Source organism: Branchiostoma lanceolatum, chromosome 2, assembly GCF_035083965.1.
Source record: "Branchiostoma lanceolatum isolate klBraLanc5 chromosome 2, klBraLanc5.hap2, whole genome shotgun sequence".
NCBI lineage: Eukaryota > Metazoa > Chordata > Leptocardii > Amphioxiformes > Branchiostomatidae > Branchiostoma > Branchiostoma lanceolatum.
Window position 1 is genome coordinate 34,774,078 of NC_089723.1, and position 24,389 is coordinate 34,798,466.

General features: G+C 39.7%; 1 protein-coding gene across 1 annotated transcript; it reads left to right on the forward strand.

Moving 5' to 3' along the window:
- The first annotated feature begins 283 nt into the window (after positions 1–283).
- On the forward strand, positions 284–24,205 carry LOC136427006 (NK-tumor recognition protein-like). The gene is made up of 30 exons (XM_066415726.1): positions 284–351; positions 927–1,006; positions 1,367–1,454; positions 2,101–2,241; positions 2,557–2,703; positions 3,113–3,217; positions 3,592–3,616; positions 4,143–4,228; positions 4,636–4,724; positions 7,978–8,012; positions 9,087–9,229; positions 9,608–9,660; positions 9,836–9,881; positions 10,227–10,331; positions 10,606–10,672; positions 11,035–11,207; positions 12,874–13,008; positions 13,796–13,898; positions 14,330–14,455; positions 17,913–18,032; positions 18,457–18,547; positions 18,672–18,764; positions 19,211–19,329; positions 19,551–21,558; positions 21,935–22,049; positions 22,333–22,374; positions 22,813–23,046; positions 23,545–23,757; positions 23,958–24,035; positions 24,179–24,205. The coding sequence occupies exons 3-30, from the start codon at positions 1,419–1,421 to the stop codon at positions 24,203–24,205; spliced, it is 4,755 nt and encodes a 1,584-aa protein (XP_066271823.1). The 5' UTR covers positions 284–351; positions 927–1,006; positions 1,367–1,418.
- Positions 24,206–24,389: the final 184 nt, after the last annotated feature.

Below are 24,389 nucleotides of genomic sequence, written 5' to 3' on the forward strand. Positions count from 1 at the left end.
AATGGGAACCGGTTTTTGGATATTGGGATTCGGTGCAATTAAATGGAAGGTGCGTTTATCCGAGGTGCAATTAAGTGGCTTCTTCTGTTTGTTCTTTTCCCTCTCCTGATATCGAAAAAACAACTGGACTGCCAAAGTGAAGTGAGTGATATATTTGTTCATTTTCATGTGAGGTCCTCCTACAATAACGACTCAATATTAATAACTGCACACAAACTTGCCTTGAGATTTATCCTAACCTACGGGGTCTTTGATCTATAATATCAAGCATATTTGGGTCAACGTAGGGGGCCTTGTCCCAGTCAAGGCTTCGTTCGTCCAGAAAAAAAAACAGACGAAAATACGACAAAGGTGAGAAAGGCTTTCCGTGAACATTCAGGTTCACATTGCAGTATTCTGGTAACAGAGCTTCCAAACCCGATATTAAGATAAGGATTGTATGATTTTTGAACTTTCAGGTAGTTTATTTCTGCGACTTGTGTGTGAGGCAATCGATCGACGCCACGGAGTTGTCAACTTGAATTTTTCCAAAATAGTGAATGATTTATCACGTTGTTAACGTTGCTTTGTGATATTCAGGAGGTGTTGGCATGTCTGCTCACTTAGACTTTCTTACAGGATTCACTGATATGTGTTCACTGTCGCTATTTTCCATGGAATCGCTTTATTCCCGTTAGAAATCTTGAAGCCTCTCAAACGTCAAATTTTCGCGCCATTTCAAAATGACCGCCATATTGTAGATTCGACCATTCTTCTTGTGGGGGCGCTCCTAATTAGAATATGTTTTTATGTTTCACAGATGAAATTTAACACGTAAGCAAATGATAAAAGTATAATAAATAGTGTATATGTTTAGAAGTGTATTGGAAAATTATTGTTGAAGTCCATGAGTTATGCCCCTTTTGTATTTTGTAATACTGTCGTAGGCGCTGATTCGTCCCTACGGAAGTGCACTGTTCCAGTTCTGAGGTTGTTGAGCGTCCATTTTTGCGGTGTCGTCTGCAAGGTTGGTGATTGCTTTTCTGCACAGTTCCGTGTTGTGAAACATAATCGACGTAGCTGAACACAAAGAGTACAACACGTAGACAACAATTTGCATAACTTATGTTCTCCATTCCATGAGTTCAGCTAACTGGCTAGTTGTTGTTGAATGTTGTTGTGCCTTCCTGATCATCAGATCCTTCGTGATTTTTCCATTCTTTGTGGATGTAACGGTAAACTTATTGCTGTAATATAAAACTATTAAAAGCCGATTTCTAGCAAATAAATATCTTGGATAGTGAAGTATAACAGTAAGAAGTCGTTGTTTACATACTAAATAGTGCCCCATTATATTTAATGGCTTTCTTTGATCTTTGTTTTGCAGCTGCGATTTTGAAACGTATTTCAAGTCAATGAATTCAACTTGAAGAAACGACATGCCTGCTCGGAACCAAGTACCGCCCAGCGAAATGGTAAGCGGATATTTCAGTATTCAATCCATGTTTTTTGATGCGCTGTTGTTTGCTATTCTTGCTATCATATCATAATGATGTGTTTATATTTTGCCAAATTATTTTTCCTTCCCAACTTTCCTAACTATTTTCTTGCTTCCTTTCTTTTTTCTTTCTTCCTACTAGTCTTTCAGTGTAGGCAATATTTACAAGTTTATATCCTGGAGAAATTCAATACATAGCAGATTCTTATGCACTTGGCATAAACATGCACCAAGATTGCATTGGTTACAATGTAAGTCAGCAAAAGGCAGATTTCATAACCTTCTCCCTGCTACCAAACTGTGGGGTCGTGTGGCGTAACGGCAGGATTTTCAGCTCAGAACCAAGGGGTTCCGGGTTCGAATCCCCTGCTGCCACCGATCTTGTGTCTTTGGGGAAAAAGGCACTTGACATGATTTTCCCCACTCCACCCAAGTGTAAAAATCGGGTACATTATGTGTGTGGGTCACGACATCAGCAATAGCTGCCGGTGTCCCACGCGTACTGCACTGTTGCAATTCCAATAAATCCAAATCCAAACTCTATAACCAATGGAGAATGTGGTGCCACATGGCTACTTCATTGTGCTAAAGGTTAAAACATTTTGTTCAACACTTGTTTGCAGCTGGAGTCCCTCCTGTTCAGTGGGGGGAGTGAAACATCCTTCTTCTGCAGAGTGGAGTCATATCTGGACAATTCAGAGGAGAATGGACCTCAGGATTGCTCAAAGAGACTGATGGACAGGCTTCATTACTTGACCAAGAAGGTTTGTACAATACCATCTGTAATTCCATTGCAAATTAAAGCTGTATATAATGTATTTATCATTAGATTAAACACCACCTCACCATCCTAGCTTTTTTACTAATGATATTCAAAATGATGATAAGCATTATTGCAAACATATTTTTTGTTGAAATGTATATTGTGTACAAAATAGTCTGAGAAGGCCCCTGAAAGTTTACGGCTACTTTTGCAAGTCAGTCGTTTTGAATTAATGCATGTAGCTTTGCTGCAAGGTTGTTACACTTATGAATGTAACAATATTCAGAAATATAGATTTTTATGATTTGTTTCACAGGAACTTGATGCACAGAACTACCAGCATGTCACCCATCTCTTGCACCTGGTGCAGGTTATAGCAGGTTTTACAGACTTCGATGACGGGCTGCCTGTTCTGTTGGAAAACAAACTTCCTGACATGATAAGTCTCTTCATATTTCCTTTTGTATGAGTGAGATGCGAAAAGCTCCACATTGTAGCTCTTTGGTTGAAGGCATAGTTTTATTCAAGGATCATTGATGCAATATCAGGAAATTCATTTAATGTCATGATCTACGAGTTGGAGATATATCTATGTACATATTGGACATGTTTATTGGCAATGTAGGTGAACAGTATGACCCCATACATAATTGATTATAAGTAAATTTAAAGAGTTATCACTACAGTAATATGACAGACTGGTTTTTATTTCATAAGAATTTGAATGATAGCCTACCTGTCATTTTATGAATTGAGACTCTTAATCAACTTATAATTGGTAAAATAATTCCACTTGCAATTGATAGGATAACCTCAATTAGACTGTATATTTTAGACCCTTTTATTAAATTTGACATATGTGTTGTTATCAGCACATTGAACTGGTATTCAAGAAAGCTGTATCGGAGTCCCTCAAGATTGGGAGAGTCAGCGAACCAATCCAGATGTCCATGGAGCAAGTCATGGATACAATAACAGTATGTTTCTTCTTATCAGATATAGATTGTTGTGTGTTTTTATTAAGTTCTCAAGTTCAGACATACATTTTACACCTTATTGTCATGTGCTTCATCTATCTTGGTTACTAATTTTAGGTTTATAAATACTGGCTTCAACTGTCCATTCTAATAGGTATACATGCATTGCGTCCTAAAGGAAATATGAAGATATGAAACTCAGGTCTAGTTGATTTTGAATGTTTTTTTCTCTCTGATTTGCAGGCCTGATTTTTGCATAAAATACACAGAATTTTCAACATGCAAGTTTGAAAATTGAGTTAGAAAATTTGAGGCCTGTTCTCTGATTCCTGTGAATACCTTGAAATTCATGTCATGTTATTTGTCTTTCACAGAGTATCGCTGAATACAGTATGGAAGGTAATGATATCACAGTTCCTTTAATTTGAAGCTTGACTGACAGAAGTAAAAGAAGTTGTTCTTGAGCCTCTAAAAATGTAGATTGGTTGCTTTACATGTTATATGCGAGCATCGTGAGGGTTGATGCGCCCCCTAGTGTGGTAACTAGGAATAGCACCTCATTTCTTTCTACATGGGTTAGCCTTGTTTACCAAAGTTTTAGTTCAACCATGCTGGCAAAGTATCCCAAGTCCAAGTCAGCACATCTAATGAGTGAGGCTTATAGTATGTTAGCAACTTCCATTTGATAACTTTATCAGTATTATACTGATAAAGTTATCAAGACAGTATTACCAACTTCTTTAGAGAACTTCTGTTAAGCACTTGCCCAAGTTGATTAAAACAAGGATTGATTAAAATGAGTAACTCTATTGTTGCTCTTGTAACTGTACTGTTGTGAAGCAATGTAAGCACGGTATATTGTCTTCCCTCAGCTGTATGTATCAGCCTTTCAAACAGTAAAAGTAGATTATTCATTTTTCCATAGGGAGGAGAGCAATGTTGACTGTCCTGGCCATTCCCCTGGCTAAGTTTGTGTGTGAGACCAAGGCAGATTTTGGTCTGAGACTTGAGGTATGTCCAGTTGTATAATGCATTGTGTTCTGCAGTTGTTCACAATAATTTATTGTAGTCTTAAGTGATTGGTGTCTTCATATTCATGCTTTTCTATTCAAAAAATCTTACAATCTTGGTGGATTCCACTTTTCTTATTTCATTTTTCCCTATTCCAGAAGCCTTAAAGTTTTTGAAAAAATAATTTTACACAATGTTGATATACATGTAGCAGGTCGAGAAATAAAGTCTTTCACCAAATGTGAATTGAAAACTGAGTAGAAAACTTTTAGATGAGTTGTCAGATGAGTCCTACAAATTCAGAAAGAACATACATAAAGAACAACATGGAAAAAAGATTGTTGTGATATTAAAAGTCAGATGTTGTACCATGATTTTTCTTAATTGGTATGTTTGTTTATTTGTAGGCAGGTAGAACACTAAATGTCCTTCTCCAAGGCATCACCTCTGCCATCAGACATGAGTACAAGGCCTCTCCAGGGATGAAGGCTGTGATGTGAGTATTTGGGATTTACTGAATAACATGCTTAGCCTAGCATTTCTTTGAATTGTCTGCAAATATAATGACTACATGACAAACCTTTGGTACATACTGTACACTGTAATTTGAAAATGATGCATGTATACGAATTGTTCCACATCTGGCATGCATTGCATGAGATGATGATGAAAAAGATTTCAGATGTCTTAAAGGGCTTTCATGTTGTCATGCTGGTATCAGTTCTTTACATACTCTATAAAGCACCTGTGTTGGTACTATCTGCGTTTCGAGGTCTGCCTCTTAATTGAGGAAAGGGCTCTCCCTTTTGTGTCTTCTTGCCTCCCCTATGATAAACAAGGGATCAGCAAATTGGACATGATGACATTCCACTCAGATTTTCACACCCCGCTCCGATGCAACAAAGAATTCAGTCCTGATCTGACTGAGGTATCTGTAATAATGTTGTAAGGAATCAGTTGCTCGTGCAATGGTAAACAGTGCTATCTGTTGCTCCATTGAATTATATCAATGATGCCCGCATGAGTTTTGAAATGGCATGACAACAGTACCAACTGAAACTTTGTTTGGAAAAGTTTTCAAATACTGTATATGTAAAAAGTATTCTGCATAAGGAGTTAAATGATGATACTGGTAGCAGTTAATGCAAGAATGACTGAAGGACAACGAAACTTTGCTTGGGTTTCAACCATTCAAAGACAATTTTGTACCACAAGCAAAGGGGGTTAAGAAAAGGTACAATTTTGATTTATCTTCTTGTAGATGAAAAAACTGACACACTCTATAGCACCTGTGTTGGTACTATCTGCATTTCGAGGTCTGCCTCTTAATTGAGGAAAGGGCTCTCCCTTTTGTGTCTTCTTGCCTCCCCTATGATAAACAAGGGATCAGCAAATTGGACGTGATGACATTCCACTCAGATTTTCACACCTCGCTCCGATGCAACAAAGAATTCAGTCCTGATCTGACTGAGGTATCTGTAATAATGTTGTAAGGTATCAGTCGCTCGTGCAATGGTAAACAGTGCTATCTATTGCTCCATTGAATATCAATGATGCCCGCATGAGTTTTGAAATGGCATGACGACAATGCCAACTTAAACAGTGTTTGGAAAAGTTTTCAAATATATGTAAAAAGTATTCTGTGGAGAGAGTTAAATGATGCTGATGGTAGCAGTTGATGCAAGAATGACTGGAGAACCAAATAAAAAACTTTGCTTGGCTTCCAACCGCACAATTAGACATGTATCGTAAGCAAAGGGGCTAAGAGAAGGCACAATTTTGATTTATCTTCTATAGTAGCTGAAAAAAAAGTACCGCACTTCACATGCCTTGGTTCAATGATCAGTTAACTCTTTCATACTACACAGTCTGACTAATTCTCATGTACCATGACGACTTAATTGCTGTAGTTTTAAGGGTTGTTGGAAATAAAAAAGAAGCATTCTAAGATGTTTTCCTTGCCTAAAGTTCTTGTTTTCAAGACAGGAAATCCAACAAATCTGTGGCAAGCCTGCTTAAAGAAAGACAACAGCTAATACAACCGTGATGCAGCAAATCTGGTTTCAAAGCATGAACCCTTGCTTGTCTTGGACTCACTGCCCTTTCCCTGTAATCCCATGTAATCCCCCAAACAGGCAATATCTGGAGCCAATGGCCTGTGTGATCTGGAGAATGAAGAGGTTAATCTATAGCTTATAAGATAACGTCTTACACCAATAATGTCATCACTTACCTGAAATCCCATTAGTTTGTTCACTTATAACAGAAAAAAAGCTGTGATCCGCTGAATAAACACGATTCAGGGTCAGGAATGCTGCTGGGAGTGATCCATGACTAGCATTTTGCGAAAGTTGACCTTTCATAATCTTGCAGCACAAAGCTTTGATCCTTTTGTCTGCATGGGAATCTGACAGTCAGATTAGCTGTGTCGACTGTCAAATGGCAGAGTAATGCCAGTGGATCCAACGCAAATTCGAATGCATTGCTCTGATGAACGGTAAAAAGGGCTTATATCTTTCCAGTTGTCAAGAAGTAAAATGAAATGAAAGTTTCCAGCTTTTCAAGTTTAGAGTGAGGACAAAATTCCCTTTCAACCTTGATGTTACCTTGTCCTGGCGGCCTACTTTAAACTGACCTCGAACTTTACATCCTACCACAGATCTAGAAGCTTTCCAAGGGTAAGTCAGATGCCAAACATTTAATTACTTCACCGCAATTAGATTTACAAAACGAGAGTCCAGCTGTATCCATTTCCCAAACCATTTAAAGGGTTGGGGCGAATTGTTTACAGAACTGAAATGATCTGTCATTCTGGATGGCACATCGGTTTCCACACCTGTCTCACCTGTTCAAGATTCCGACACAGGTGTACTCCTGAAACAGCGTCCGCTTTTCAAACCCACTATTTGCCCAGGGGATCATCCCCGGTCTTAGCTCATCTGTGAAAACATGATAGGACCTTTAATCCCTGTTTGTAGGGTTTCACACGTGCCATACAAACGTAAGTCCTCGTTAAACCAAAACACGGGATGTTTATCACGCATCTGTGTACAAAATGAGGCTTAGAGAGCTAGACAAACAGGGAACCTATTGGTGCTTCGTGCAATCTTTGCGCAGCTCGCTTGTTCCTGAAAAGTACAAGGTAATCTCTCAGTAACCATATCATGATGTAAAGAGCTTGTTCTCTTGAAGCTTTTGGACAAACTCAGAGCTTAACATTTTACTGGCAGCCGCCTTCATTTTTATTGGAAATCTTCTTTTACTGACTGAGAAGCTGTAGGCCTTTCCTTTCTTCAAAAATCGTGATCATAAAGATACAAACAGATCTACTGTGCACATCTGATGTGAATTCCGTTTTTGCTTCTTCTTCATAGGTCTGATTTAACTGTTCTATTGTCAATCAATGTTAATACCCAACTGTCCCTCAGCCAATATTCCAAAATCCATTCCTATAAAGGCATGCCTAAAAGATAGCTATTATTGTACCTCCGAGTTATGAAGTCCTCACAAAACCTCAAACTTCTGTTCTGACTTCTGACTCCAATGCCCATGTAGGCCAATGTCCTTTGGTGAACTTAACGAAGTGATTGCTCTTGTCATGTTTTCATCCCCTTATTTATTATCTTTTAGCTCAACTTTCCATGTAGCATCACCGTGTAATGAACAACGTCTTTTTCATCTTGTGAAAAAACCTAACAGGACCCTGTCATGACCATGACAGCTTATTCTGTGCTCTCCTTCTTTTGTAGGAAGAACCTAGCGACACTCATCCAGGGTGCAGGAGGTAAGAAGTGTGCAGATTAGGCACTTGCAGTGTAGTTGCTTGTTTTGGGAAACTTGAGTAACAATGTTGAAGTCCAGCATTGCTGTGCAGATGATGTATCTATTAAGACTGTAGTAGTAGTCATTAAGGCATTCATCAGTCTTGCAAGACTATGAAATATAGTACAGATTCTACACAATGTACTATATAATTAAGATAAAACAAAACGAAAATTGATCTGGGAATCTTCGAGCTACATCTACTATGTACACGTCATGTACCTTTGCATGAAATTAGGAAACTTTAGGCTACTGCTTAAAATGATGACAGTATGAAGGGGAAATTTAAATTTGTTTGTTGACATTTATAATAGTAATTATACTCTCTAGATCTTTTTCTGAAATTTCCCTGTGAGACTTTAGGTATGTTCAGTCTAAAATGTCCAAAGACATTTTCATCACACAGGGTATGAATGCATAACAAAGTGCAACACATTATGTTCCACCATACTATTGACTTGTCTTTGCCATTTCTCCCCACAACTTTCCTTACTTTGTTGTGGTATGTTGAGCCCTCCGTAAAGCCAACCCCTCCTGCGGTTTCTTTTCTGGTGGAGAAAGATTACAGTGGATGATGGACGTATGAATCCAGCATTTGTTCTGTTAGCGGTATTAAGGGAAGATTAGGGAAGGCCGGGATAAAATGGATTTGCGAGATATATCGTGGATTATGTATTTAGAACAGAAGAAAAATGTGACAAAAGGACTGCATATGAAATAGATGACAATTTCTGATAAAAAAAAAAGGGACAACAAAGAAAAGTTTGAAGGCCTCTATTGCAGGGTCTAAATGAACAAAATTCAATGTTTTGGTCATTTGTTTCCAGCATAAGTTTAATCTATTTTACCACACTGCAAAGTATTCACAGAGTACAAAATTAATGTGCTGTCATTGCACAATACTGGTACCAACAAACTAACGATTATCTGACCCAAGAGCTGATATATAGCTTGTTCATAATTGTGCTTTTGAGCCAACAAGAAATGATTTACAAGGAAACATTATACATCAATCTCCAATTGTTTTTATTTGTAGATTTTGAGCTCCAGATCACGACCCTTGAGGCCTTATTCCGCATGACGAGTAGGGCCGACCGTGGGTCCGTAGCGAGGGAGTGGTTCCCAGACCCAGCCGTCAACAGTGCCATGCTGCACATTAGGGACTCTGACTTTGAAACTGTGAGTCTCAGATTGTACTGTATATTCTTAATTTGCTCCCTGCTGCCTAACTCTGTAACCAATAGAGAATGGGGTGCCAAATGGTTACTTCAGTGTGCTTAAGATTAATTTGAGTTCCTACTCATTAGATGCCTATAGATTTACATGTAATAGCAAAATATAGTTACTGTATGAAACTGATTTTGTTCATGAGTGATAAGCATCCACTATAAAACAGTAAATATATTTGACATTTAAAGATTTGAACTTAATTTTTAGTTAAGTATGGCTGTTAGAACTGTATGGAAAATCTTAGACCATTGCTTTGTGATAAAGATAATCATGGCTTTTCTGTAACATAATTCAGTGCATAATGTATTCCTCATTATGTTCTTCCAGGATTGCCGTAAATTCCTTAATGTACTAAACAAGTCCCTGGGAACAAAGCGAAGGTACGTTCTATCGTCTATTAGTGCTGCTTAAGAATTAATCAATTTAAACCGTATATCTTGTACCTCATAATCATATAAACATACATGTAAATTCATTGCCAACAATTCATTAGATATCAATATTGATATTTAAAATGCTATTGAAAATCTATAAACAAAATGCTTTTCTTTGCAGTGTGTTTTCCTTCCCATGCAAAGGGGCCTACTTAGGGACTGAAAAGGTATCACAGTTGCTATAGGAGTAGGAACATCATTGTTCAGGTTACCGTTCCACCTTAACACTAGAAGATGTTTTATTTGTTTGTGAGTATTTTCCTTTACTGTTTTATCAAGTTTTTACCAGTATTCTGTGATCCTGTTACCCATAGAGGGACATAGTTGTTGTGGACTGGCCACTGTCCTTGCAAAGACATCCTTGATTTCCAACCAATGTCCCCCAGTATAATACATTCCTACATATCTTAACTGTGCATACCAAAGGGTGCTGCACTAGAGATCTCTCAAACCCACTGTTTTTCAAAATGTAAACCGGCGGAGGTTAATTCTGTTGCGATGATTCTTCCTAGCTTCAGCAACCCACAGACGAGAACCTGACTGACTTCTGGGTGGACTTCAACACCTCGAGCCACAGCATTTCCCTGTTTGTGGTGGACAAGAACAATGCAGACCAGGTATACTTCAGAGACATTGGTTGTATTTTTCATAGTATTCCCCTGTTAAAACATAAAATCTAGACACTGCACTATCTTTGTAAAATGTTGACCATGAACTTTTGAAGTATTTTAACCTTCTCCCTGCTGCCTAATTCTGTAACCAATAGGGAATCGGGTGCCAAATGGCTACTTCAGTGTGCTTAAGGCCAAAAACATTTTTGTATCAAGGAGGATTGCTGCATTATCCTGATGTTCTTGTAATAATCGACCAAATTATATTCTATAATTTCAGGATGAAGCTGACGGTTGGGAGACAGTTGTCATCAAATCACCGGATGTGAAATTTTACATGCTATCAGGTAGACCCATTTATTCTCTCAATAGAATATTACTATCAAACTGGTAGACTTTAAATCAACTAAGATTATAATCTTGAAGAGATAGGACAGAAATTGTGCAGGGTCTCATTATTTTGCATAATGGGAATGTACTTAGTAAGAACATGTGGTTGTTGTTGTTGTTGCTAAGCATGTCTGTCTGTGGTGCTGAAACAGTATCCGGAAGACCTTGTTTTTCTAGTGACATCATCAAGTTGCAGTGTCACCTACTAAGACTGGCCTAATAAGATCCTGGAGGCTTCAAAGTATTTACTATAGATAGATGATGTGTTGTCTGTGTGTAACACTTCATCCTATATGACCTTTTGTTCTTCTAATTACAGAGTCTCTGGGTGACCTCAGGCTGGAGATGGTCCTACTGAGACGTGCCTGTGACATCTCAGAGGTTTGTTTGGAGTCAAACAGAGATAAAACTGCCATCTTTGTACTGAAGAAGAGCCCAGACATCCCTTGTGCCCTGGATCTCAGTCTGGGAAAGGACAAGGAACGACAGAAGGTTTGTACAGTTACCATAATCCCAGGTAGTTGTGCATGATCATGGAAGAGATGGCATACATTTTCGTTAGTTCAGACCCATGTAGTGTCTAGCGGCACATAGGACATCAAATTTCCTTGCGGCTTGCTAGCCCTTCCTCTGCTACCACAGGGTTGAACAAGTTTTCAAAAATTCACTTGCCCTATCGGGCAAGTAGAAAAAAAATCTACTTGCCCGAACCAACTTTTGACTTGCCCGAAATCTAAATGACATTTTTTCTTTGCATCTTTGCTTGCGGTAATGAATTCTGTTATTTTTCAGTAAAAACGTCTTGTTAAGCATGTAATTATAGCAAAAAAGTTTTAACTACAAGACCAAGCTGTGTGGATGTCATGACCGTATTTACGGGAAATGACAAAAACTTGAACAAGAAGCATGATATTACAACATATCTTCTTTAACTTAAACCATTTCATTTGTTGCTTCTCAGATTTTTCAGAATAAAATCAGAGCGATACGGAAAGAAATTTTGGCAAAAAGTCTAAGGTAAAGACACAGGCTTATTTAACATAAAGAACAACATTCAAGTTTTCAGCAAATGTTGTGTATCGATCATTCCTTAGATCCAGTACTACAATATTCCTGTGTTCACTGAGGGCTATTATCATTCTCCCATTTCTTTAGTAAACAGAAGAAAAAATCAGGTATTTGTCATATGATGGAAAAGTTACATTTAGAGTGTTGTGGATCTAATACAACTAAACATGGTTCTTATGATATGGCCAGTTTTGAATCATTGTCGTGAAATTTTTATTTTCTAGATAACATTAGTCAATATCAATCCACACATGTACATCAAACAACACCTTCAAATAATTTTTTGCAGTATTAACATTTAGAAGTTGAACAGAAATTTAGAATATCCTGAATATACACTCAATCAGTTAAAATGTTGTGGGAACCCTCAGAGTGTGTCATATCCACAATGTTGCTGTTCAATGAAAGAAGGAAAATGCTACATTGAGAGAGTGCTCACAGGGATATCATGTTTCAAAGGATTTGATGTTGCAAAGTTTCATACCAGCAGGTCTACGAACTGAGAGAGCCATGGGTGTTTGTTTACATGTACTATGTGAGCCAAATTGTCCTGTTTTGGGTTGAATTCATAATCTTTTGGAATATTTTGAGAGAAATGTAGTTTCTAATGATAAGATACATTGTGGTGTGGTGTTTTTGTGATCCTTTCACTGCAATAAAGTTTGTTTTGAAACAGACTGCATGAAAAAATCTTACTTGCCCGATCGGGCAAGTGGGGGAGGATATCCACTTGCCCGAACAGCACTTTCACTTGCCCCGGGCAATCGGGCAACCATACTTGTTCAACCCTGTAACCAGTTGAGCCACAGAGACATCCCTGGCATATACATCTTACCAGACTAAAAACCGGTTTTAGGCTTAAAAGTAGTGGAATATTAAAGAAATGGGTACAAATGCTTTTTCAACATACATGTATCTAGTTATATGCACATGTATCACATATTGACTTATTTTGAAGAAAAAAATGAACAGACTAAAGAAACAGTATAACTGAACATATAACAATGTATGCTTCAAGGTTCAACACTCAGTAAATTGACTGTGAGAGCTATAATAGTCACATCTGCTCTTGTGTCTTCTCTTTTGGCAGCCCCATGTGTCGATGGCAGGGACTCCTGTGCGATTCAGCACCTATGCTGCAGCTGACAGCTCCATGACAGGGGAGGAGGAAATCCATTCACAGTCAGGGAAGGAGCCTCAACAGCCACACACAGTCCAACAGCATGTGAGTAGACTATTTTGTGGAGGAGGTAAAGGTAAAGGTAGTCCAATAGTCTTTTTGAGGCCATTGGGGCAGTGGGTTGCTATTCACCGTGTCTAGGGCACGGTATTGGAAGGCAGAGCCCAACCCTCTACCTCCACAGCCTTTTAACTCCCCAAGCAAACTCAGGCACCAATTTGTACACGTATGAAGTGCCTTTCCCAAGGGCACAACATTGGTGGCATTAATGGGATTCAAACCCAGGACCTTTGGGTTCTAGGCCAAACACCCAAACTGTTACACCAACACAATGCTTTGTGGATGAACCAGATGTTTTTAAAAGTCTGTGGTGATAACGACTTTGTCATGTTATGTCTGGATTGCACAGAGGTTTGGATGTACAGAGGTTTGGATGTACAGAAGAGCCCCTTAGTGATTGCAAGATGAACTGCATCAACTTGAGAAAAGTCTCATGATAATATACTCAATCTAGTATTTCATGGATTTGAGGTTGTAGGGATTAGAACCTATGTATTATTCTGGACCATTTGCCATTGAAGCTCAATTGGTATCAGCTGCACAGTTGTTCCAATTGATAAGGTAACTGTGAGACCCTGTTTGAGTCCTGAAATGGTTTCCTTGTTAGAGCTGTACCGTCTTTTGGAAGAGACTTAAAATGGGAGTCCCGTGTTCGAGGGGGTGAAACAGCCTCATTACTCAGATGGGAACCTACTGGCTGTAATAATAGAACACAGTGAATAAATAACTGAAGTTTCATGGGTCTTAAACTTGTCGTTTTTATCCCCATCAGATCCCTGCACCCAGAACCAAAGTGTCTGTTCCTGCACAGACAGTGAGAGTGGCCTCCCACCTCACTTCACCTGCACAGGGACCTGGCTCAGCTGCAAAGCCAGGTGAAATACTTTTTTTAAAGTTTGCAAACTTTGAATTCGTTTTTTTAATAGATTCTATCAGAAAGATGCATTGGTTTTTATTCCACAAATTGTTCTTGCCTTCAAACGGTAGGTCTCGTAAACTTTTTATCAGCTTTGCACTTCTCATGACACCATTTCGTTTGCAAACATTCTTCTGCTAAAGATTTACCAACTTGATTGCCTGTCTCTTGTCTTTTTGCTGACATTTCTTTTTCTTTAATTCATTTTTCAGTAACTCTAAGACCTTCATTTCAAGCCTTTGCTAAACCTTAGAGAACTTCCTTGAATGTTTTGTAGTTTGAATGTCTTCCCTCTGTTAAAAGTAGATAGACCAACTAAAGGACCAGACTAGATTAAAGTTACCTTACCTGTACTAACATTTCCATAACATTCTTATCTGTTTCCTACAGCGGAGAAGCAAAAGACTGAAAGCCACTGCTCAGTGACTTCCTCCACCCCAAGAACTCCTGTAGGGAAGAACACTGGGGCTGTGCAGAAAAAGAAAGTGAAGACTCCATTGCAGATGGTTACTTCTGGTAGGAAAAAAGACTTATTGCTTACTCAGAACAGACTTGATTTCTTGCAAATACATAAATTGTACATAATGTCATGTAATAATTTAAGTCGTGTATCATTAGAGAAAATTTAGATAATGCTAGCATCTAGCGCTAGCTGTGAAAGGGTTTGGTGTTACAGGTCGTTCAGTATAATAAACTACGCACAAAAAGTTCGGAAACTTAACTTTGGTTGATCATATCTCCGTTGTTTGTTACCGATTTTGATGCATTGTATATCATAATAAAGCTTGTGTGATTCCCTGTTCTATGATACCAAACTTATTGTGATTGAAAACCCACGGAACAAGTACCAGGACTAATAACGTGAGTGGGTCACAGAGAAAAAGTGCCCAAAATTCCCTGTTGGTGTCATACGCGCGCTGTGACATCCTATCGGTATGGGCGCGGATGATGATTCAATATATTGTTTCCTCAGGTTCCAAGGTTATTTTTAGATAACAGACTATCCAAGGTTATTTCTAGCACACAGAACGTCCAAGGTTATTTTTAGCACATCGAAGATCCAATTGTTTACACCACATAAACACCTGCGTCCTGCAACGGTATCGTCATCCACAGGTGTTTTTTTTGGTTATTTTTCATAACAAACATTGGGGTATGGGGAGGCATAACCTCCAGGGGAAAGACAAGACTTGTGCCAGGAACCCTCAATGCAGAAAGATATCGTGACACAATACTTGATCCAGTGGCCATCCCCTTCCTCCATAACATGGGGCCGAATGCCTTGCTGCAAGATGATAACGCCCGCCCACACCGGGCAGGGATCATCGCCGACCATCTTCAGCATGCAGGTGTAAAGAGGATGGAGTGGCCCTCTAACTCTAAGAGCCCGGACCTGAACCCCATCGAACATCTATGGGATCAGCTTGGGCAAGCTGTGCGTGCAAGAGTGACCGAGAGAACAACGCTGGCTGACCTAGGACGACTGGTGGTGGAGGAATGGGACGCTATCCCACAGCATCGCATTGCGCGACTGGTGACGAGTATGAGGAGGAGGTGCCGTGCAGTAGTGACAGCGCGTGGCTGGGCCACCCGTTACTAAGACTCCTTGCTAACCCGTTACTAAGACACAGATTGTTGGTTTTGATAAAGAATAAACTTAGCTTTCATGAATATGTCTTGTTTATTCTTGTTGATTTTTCACAATACCCTCGTACAGAAGTCAATATCAACAGAAGAATACGTACGGAATAGCATGTTTGACTATAGTAAGGTAATCTGGGCACTTTATTTCTTCGATCCCTCACTTTAGCAGGCCTGATGCTCGTTTCATGAACTCGCAATCACAATAAGTTTGGTATCACGGGCAGGGCTCGATCTTAACTATGTCCCGATGTCCCGGGGCCACTAAAATTTAGGCCGGGACAACTGAAAAATCTATTTGGGACACTTTTGGGACAATAGGAAAATAATCAACTAATCAACATCAGAATGTCCGATCTCCCCGCGGTAGACCGGATCCGGACCGCAAGCGACCAAAACGTAATCTAAGACGACCACGTCATTTTCAAATGTGTGGCGACGTCAGTTTTTAATGGTAAGTTGCGGGAAATCACGGTAAATCGGCCTGTTTTGCAGCGATGAAATCCAAGATGGCGCCAGTGGTCATAGGTCATTGGAATAGTCTACTGCAATGTGGGTGGAACTATTGCGTGTGGTGTGATTTCAATAGTACAAAATTTAAACTTATTTCGTCAAAAACATTCTTTACATAAAGAAAATATATACATAAACAAAGCTTGACTTGATAACATTTTGTTTTGAAGATAATACGTAGATATTTTTTTTTTTAACTGCTCACCCATGCCTCTAGTGAAGTATCCTAACTAAATAAACAATGCGTTTCTACATGTACAGGCACGCTAGAGGCTATATTTCTGTATTTCTCTGCAAATTTCTGGCGTTTGGGGGGGTTTGGGAGTTTAAAACTCACACCAGGAGAAAAACTTAACCATACACGATCTTTTCATGGGTAACAATGCCATAATGATCCGGTAATTTTTCTGCGGCGTCGCCGATTTTGTGAAAGAAGGTTCCCGCTTGTGGCGACCATGTGCCCGGTAAGAATTTTCGCCAACACTCGCCAGTAAACTTATTTTCTGACCTACTCACGGTGTAAACAGATGCAGTTGGTGTTGTTTACATGAAAATTGTATTTTAAAACGTCAGTAGGGTGTCGGATACTCAACCCAAAACATCGATCCTTTGTTTTTAACGTTAGCGTTGTAGCGAAATGACCCATTGTTATGCGGTATCGACTCCATTCACAAGTTTTTACAGACAAATTATGCCGATGGTAAAAGTGACGCCGCTCGCCACAAAAATAAGCAAATTTTCATTAATTTTAGCAAAATAATCCAGGAAAATAGGGAAGAAATATCGTAAATGTGGAATCCGAAAGCAGTATAATGGAGACGGGCTTTGCTGTTAAACGATTAAGTGCATCTTGTTTAGCATTCTTGTTAATAAATTATGACGTTGAAATCGGTGCCTCTGTCTTGACTAATGTCAATCTCTATTTGTAAGAAGACCACGTGTCCAAGACGCCCGAATTCTATCGGTCCCCTGGGTGGTCTTCTTAGACACGTTTGACTGTACTAGACTAGTGTACTATCTATTGTTGTTACACTGTGTACCAAAGACAGAGACAATCTGAAGAATATTTCATTCTTTTCTTCCCACCTGCCACTGATAAAGTACAAGTGGTCCCTGTAAATGTACTAGACTAATGTCACTCAGTGACTCACTATGTACTGTTTATTTTCAGAAAAAGATTATGTTCTTAAAATGACTTTTTGAAGTTCCCAGTTCCCACTTGCCACTTGTTACATGATAAGGCACTGCAGCAAGTGGTCCACCTGTAAATGTGCAGTGGACGTTGCACTACTATCCATAAGATATAATGTAATAAATTTGTTGTTGTCTAATAAAAAAGACAAGATAAGTTTGAATCTGAGTTGATTATTTCAATGGACAATAAGCTTACACAGCAATACTGTACTCTGACTGAGCTTTACAGTTGTTGTAATACATAATTTCTGAAAATAGGGTTGGGACAGTCCATCCTCACTTCGGGACAGTTGAAATTTATTTTTGGGACAATGCTGGGACAGTAGGGAAAAAAGTTAATTTTGAGGCCTGACGGGAAAGGAAATTAAATAAGCTTTTAAATGATATGTAATACATTGGAATCGGTAAAAAAATAACGGAAATATGATCGACCAAAGTTAAGTTTCCGAACTTTTTGTGTGTAGTTTATAAATCAGCTTCTTGTGCACTACATGCCTGCAAAGCTGATGTGTTACACCATGTGTTGCATTTTAGGCCACTGTGTTTTAGACTCTCTACACTGAATTTCCTTTATCCCTTGGTGGTCATAGTAACAACCTGAATTCCTCTTCCTTCCTTCCTCCAGCCCAAGTGAGCTCCTCCCAGAGATCTGGTGTGAAGGTTTCTGTACCGCTGACTTTCATCCGTCTGGGAAGCAGCCAGGAGAGGAGACAACAGGCGGAATCAGACAAACCTAAGAGCAACGGTAAATATTGTCCCTACCTAAAAAAAATTGTGTGTGTTCACATGTTTGGAGGAAGGCCATAAGAGAGCTTTCTTTCTTTCATGGAAGATAGTTTCATCCTGGGCTGTCTGCAGATTTAATTTTTTTCTGTCCCACTCACTGGTGGGAGCCCATGTTGTTGATTTCCGATGTTCAATCTTGTGCTAGTACAAATATACATTTTTATCAGTTTCATGTCATAAAGTTCAGAGTTTTGGGAACAAGTAAATTTCCGTCCTGGGACAAACAGAGGGACGGGTCCTGCCGACAGCCATGGTTTTGATCATAGAGTTGAATTGAAAGTCATTTTGGTCCCACATTTCCTATTTTCAACAGCTTGTAGCCCTGAAGTCCCCCTTAAAGTCTCTAACTATCATTCATTCACTTAATTCTGTTACAATTTCAGATGATGCAGGTGAAGTTGTGCCCAGTTCCTGCCCCATGGAAGATGATTTGGCTGTGCCAGACTCTCAGATGTCACAGTCTCAGAGCCATGTGTAAGTTGTACACACTGTTTCCATATTCTTTTGAAGGCAAAAACTTTCTTTGAAAAGATTTATAATGATGTAAAATAAATCAATGAAGTTGTATAATTCTAAATCAGATTTTCCTCTGATTTAGCATCATACATAGACCTGACCCCATGAGAGATGATGCAGACTCCATTGAAGACGTAGACTCTGATCAAGCACTGTACATCAAATCCAGGCTAAGGTAAAGCAGTTTAAATCTGATGTTGACCTCCTTTGGTAACAATCTTGTCGTTCCTCTTTGTCGGCAGAAGTTATACTATTGTTAAAAAGTTCCGTTAAGATACTGGAAATATGTTGTTTCGAGTAGATAGGTGAAAGATGCTGTTCCTTTTATTCTGTTAAACATTAATATGAAAGTAACTTCTGATTGCTTTCCCATTTGTCTATCCATTTGTAAGGATTGTCCTCACTTAACATTCAACAACATCAGCTATATGAAATTATCCATTTCTATAAATCATTTCTCTAGTAGTTGTATTTAACCTCCCTGCTGCCTAACCCTGTATTCAATACAAAGTTGTTGCCTCTACAATCCAGTTAGCCACTAGCCGAGGTCCATATCCATTTGAGAACTGAAACAAATTTAGCAGACAATGTACAATATCAAAAATGCATCTTCCCCTCCAGAGCATCCGACAGCCCTGCCCTGAGCACAGTGACCGAGCGTACAGAGAGCAGCCGTGCCAGCACCCACTCCCCTCCTTCTGCCAAGCAGAGGCCTTCCATCTCCATGGAGCCCATATCAGGTATATGCACCTTCAGTTTATAAACTTAATATATCATACAGTACATATTAGTGAATAGACAGTAACAAGTAAATTAACCATGATCAGTAAGGGTAGTAACTGATAAGGGAGGTAAGGGTCATGTACATTGTAAATCATCTAAGTAACACGTAGCAGTGACAGAGATTGATTCAATGAAATAACAAGGAGTAAGTTGTATATATTCTATGTTTTCCCAACAGAAGAACAAAACTCCCCTCAAAAGAAAGACCACGTTCCCAGACAGCAAAAAGACAAGACTGCAAAACCTCCAATGAAGAAGGCAAAGGTCTCTCGTGAAGAAGTTCCATCAAGCCAGGAGTTTGAGACCGTCCGAAGGCGCCCGCGGAGAGCTGCAGCACAGGCTGCCCTTAGCCAGCTCCAACATCTCAGCCAAGAAGCTGTCATTCCAGACTCACAGCCAATAGATCCGCTACCAAAGCCTGTCAAGGGAAGAGCTACTGCCACTGGAGGAAAGAAAGGAAAGACGTCAAGGCCGGCAACTACCCAAGGATCCCCATATGATTTTGTTGAACAAGAATATAACATGACACTGGAACAAAGGAGCAATGAGGGAAGGGCTATGGCCACTGGAGGAAAGAAAGGAAACAAGCCAATGAGAACAACTACCCAAGGATCCCCGTTTGATTTCCTTGAAAGAGATGACATGACACTGGAAGGAAGGACCAATGAGCCATCCATGGAGACAGTGATCCCGGACTCACAGCCAAGTCAGCCACAGGGGAAGTACCGTGGCAGCAGAAGACAAGAGGGGAAGGAAAAGAACAAGTGGGCCACGAAGAAATCAGAGGGGTCAACTTCCCGTAGCCAAGGCAAACAGAAGACACAAAGTCAGCAGAAACAGGCACCAAGAGTGGCAAGGTCACCGTTCTCACCCCTGTCTCAAGATTCCGCACTCGACTTCAAAATGAAACAGAGATCATCACAGCAACCATCGGTAAGAAAGACGACAAAAGAGAAGAGTGATTGGGATGATTTCGGATCACCCAGGTCTATGGAGTCAATGGACTCCTCTATCTACGATTTCAAAGACGACGATCAATCCTCTTTCCAGCCTAGCGGAAAACAACCCTCCAAAGCCAAATCTCAGAAGAACGCACCTAAAGCAAAGGCTAACCAAAAGCCTAAACCTAGAGTCCCTGGCAAGAAGAAGGGACAGGGTGATAGCAGCTGTGGTGCAATCTTGAAATTCTTCACTTCGAGGAACAAGAAGACATCACAGGAAGCATCATCACAGGATGAGGATAATTCTAATGGCGACATCCCCAGCACAAGTGATTCGGATAGTAGGAGACAAACTTCAGCAAAAGGGCAGGGGAGGTTTGGATCTGGTGCAAAGGAAGGGAAAACAGGGATGACGGTGACGGAAAGTACAAGAGGAGAGAGCCATATGGAAATAAGCTACATGGGTGAAAACTTCGGTTTTGACTTTGATGAAGAAGAGCTGCCAAAAGTAGCACAAAAGAACAAGAAGAATGAAAACAAACAGAGCAAGCACTATTCTGCACCATTGTCTGATAGCGATGCACCATTGAAGAAGAAACCTCGAAACAGGGCAACTGGAGAAGAGTCAAGCTCAAGAAACAAAGGACCTCTAACTGACAGTACAAATACCTCTACAAAGCCAAAGAAAGTGACAATGAGAAGTGGCAAGGACAATGGAGGAAGAGCTGAAGTACCGAAGAGCAAAGGTAGGGCAAAGTGGAAAGGCGTGATTGAAACACAAGAGGAAGATGAGGAGTCCTCTGATGTGGAATTGATGCGAGAGGCAGACCCACCTTCCCCAATGGTGACTGGGTTCTTCCCATCTCCTCAAAAGGAGGATAGAAATGAAAAGAAAAAAGACAAAGATGACCAAAAGGAGACTACCATTTCCTTCAGCAAAGAGACATTCTATGGCTCTACGTCTCACAAAAAACAGAAACCGCCATCTTCAGCGAGCACTGCAAAGCGTAGCAAAGTGTTGTCTGATCCAAGGAAAGCTCAGCAAGAGAAGGAGGAGATGTTGGCTAAGGTGACAAAGCTAGCAGAGAAGTACACCAAAAGGATGCAGGAGAAAGAGGAGGCTCAAGCACGGCAGATGAGCGACAACGTTCACATTGAAGAGTACCAGAGCCAACCTATGGAGGAGATGAGCCCTTCGTTGGAGTCTGAGTCCACTAGGAGGCCTGCTTCACACTCAGCAGCAAGGTACAAATAATGGTTTATAGAGATACCATGCATTCCTCTTGCACTTGAAAAATATATATTATCTAATGGTAGTAATTTGATACTCAGAAACAACCAAATGGCTTAACCTGCAGGCCGTTTGTGATTTTTACCTCACCATGATCTCTCCTTGGTGCTGAAACTGTTCTTGTTTCGGCTGAGAGCTATCTTTTGGAATATAAGTTATCTTTGCTCATATACTTCCTTTTGACATATATTTGAATTATCAACCTTCTCCCTGCTGCCTAACTCAGTAACCAGTAGGAAATCGGGTGCCAAACAGCTACTTCAGAGTGCTAAGGGTTAATGCTTGAGCCCTTTTTTTAATCATTCATTTACTATTGACATCTTTTTTCAGTACTTCACCGAAGGAATCAGATGCCTACGGAGGAGAGGACAGGAATGTGGATGACGATGAGGATGACGATGATGAGAGTCACAGAGCTGTTGTGTCTTTCCAGAACCTCTGCAAGGTACATGTGAGCCACAGTAGCTTGTATGCAGCATTTTCATTGACATGCATTTATCTATTTTATTTATTGGTTTGGCTGACACACAGCCAGGGCTAACCAACAAGCCTGAGGCTATTACAAAGGGCTAGCCCTGCTAATTGACATGCATTGGAAACTGTTGTTTTAAAAAATCCTTTTCATATTTTATGATATCAAGTAGTTGTGAATGAATAGTTTAGCAGTTGCATTAGAAGATACCAGGATGAATGTTTTTATTTTCTGAATATCTTACACTTACTTTCAGAGCCTTGTTCAGAAATCAAGCGCCAAGGCCAGCAGTTCAAGGGTGAGTAAAGTGTGAGGACTTACTGGCATTTCTTATAAAAACCAAGGGTTTTCAGGTCTGACTCTCACATGAAGTTTCTTCTTTGTGGTAGACTGTTACGCAAACTCTGACAAAAGCACCACCTACATGTGTACTGTAAATCTTTAGACTTTTGCAGTTTTTTAATATTGTGGTGTTCATGGTAAACTCTTGAGTGCATATTCATTGGCATCCCTAATTTGTTTGTCCAATGGATTACTACAGTACAAAAGAATTGTTTCAACTGGTAATTTCAAACACTGCAAAAACCTTGTTTTCCATACTACCGCAAAATAAAACACCACAAAAGTAAATGCATCTACAGTGTAGGGTCTATTTTTATCCTCACCATCTATCAGGGTAATACTATGTTTTCATCATTTCATATGTCAAAGCAGTGGTGTTCTTTTTCTTTTACAGAAAGCCCGTCAAGGACCGTCCATCTTTGACACCACTGATGAAGACGACAGCCGAACAGAGAGAAGCTGGCTCCTATCCAAGTCCAAACAGAAGCCAAAACCTCAGATCAACCACCAGTATGGCAAAGACAAGAAGAAGATTTCCAAGCCTAAACTCCACTGGGACAACCATGACACCGAGTCTACTACAAGTAGCTGGGCTCCTAATAAAGCTAGGGAGAAGGCTGCACAAAAGGTAAAACATAACATATATGATAAAATTGAAAACTGTCAAATACCTTGCGCCACATGACAGTTACTTAAGCAACTGGATAGAATTTTGAAACAGTCAGACATTTCAGACAGCATCTGCTGTCTTTCGCCAGTGACTGTCTAAAATGTTTGCCTGTTTTAAAATTTTATCCAGTTGCTTGAGTAGCTGTCATTTGGTATATCTTATTACCTGGATGTCTAACCTTCATCAACGTGTCAAATATCTTGTTATGTTTCAGTACGTACATGCATGTATTGTTTACAATATTGCAACAGCCATCACTAAACGTTCAAAAGTCTAACATGGCAATTTTCTTGTAATTTACATCAGTGAAAATGAAGGATAACGGTACACATCATGGGACCAAACATTTGCATTAATCACACATAGTTTGACTTTGCAGAACTCACAAAGGTAGATGTCTTAAATCTTCGCAATATTTGGTCAAATATTTGATACTCTTGTCTTTTTAAATTTCAGGAGAGAAGGAAACCAAAGAAAACAGTAAAAGCTGACAAGCAGCCAAAGAAACCGGTGAAGGATACCTCACACAAGGATCCATCAGCCACTTTTGGCTTTATGGACGAGAGCTTCCCATCTTTAGAAATAGAGAGGACCAAGCCATTTACCACAGCCAGCAGTCGAGCAGAGGAACAGGAGGAGGTAACAGCTAAGAAGAAAAGGAGCAGGCGGGTGAGATCTGAAAAGGTAGATACATGTATGACATTTTTTTTTGGTTAGCAGTCCTAGGCTTTTAACTGATGAAGTAGAGTAGGTTGTTTTATTTGTTGCCTTAAAAACTTAGTGTGCAAGGACACAAGCTTCATAAGATGTATCTGATTTATATTCAGTTCTGTTCAGTTCATGCATGATATATGCTTTGTATTTACCAGGTCTACAAAGATGACAGTGATTCCGACATTGACACTGACAACTATGATAACCTCAAGTTCAAGGCATCAACCCCAAGGGTGTGTATGAAAGCTTCATCATCATCTTGTCGTGAGAGTGTCACCGATGAAAGCTTAAAACATATAATTACGAGCTGATTTTAAGGCTTATGAGTTTTCAGTGACATCTGTAAATTACTGTTGGCAATTGTTTTCCATGCCAGTTGACCAATGGCTGTGAAAAGACGTGACTTTGTAGGGTGTAGCAATTTCATACTTTGCCTTTTACATTTGTATATTAATGTTTTGTATCATTTTTCATATGTTAATTTGTCACATTTTCAAGATGAAGGTATGTCAGGTGAAGAAAGATATTTCACACATTTCGCTTAGCAATACTAGTTCAACTTTTGTTAACATCCTCCTTGCAGTCTC

Coding starts and splice junctions, on each gene's coding strand:
- LOC136427006 (XM_066415726.1), top strand. CDS start 1,419: ATGCCTGCTCGGAACCAAGTACCGCCCAGCGAAATG. Junction 9,230..9,607: donor GGGACTCTGACTTTGAAACT/GTGAGTCTCAGA, acceptor ATGTTCTTCCAG/GATTGCCGTAAATTCCTTAA. Junction 11,208..12,873: donor AGGACAAGGAACGACAGAAG/GTTTGTACAGTT, acceptor CTCTTTTGGCAG/CCCCATGTGTCGATGGCAGG.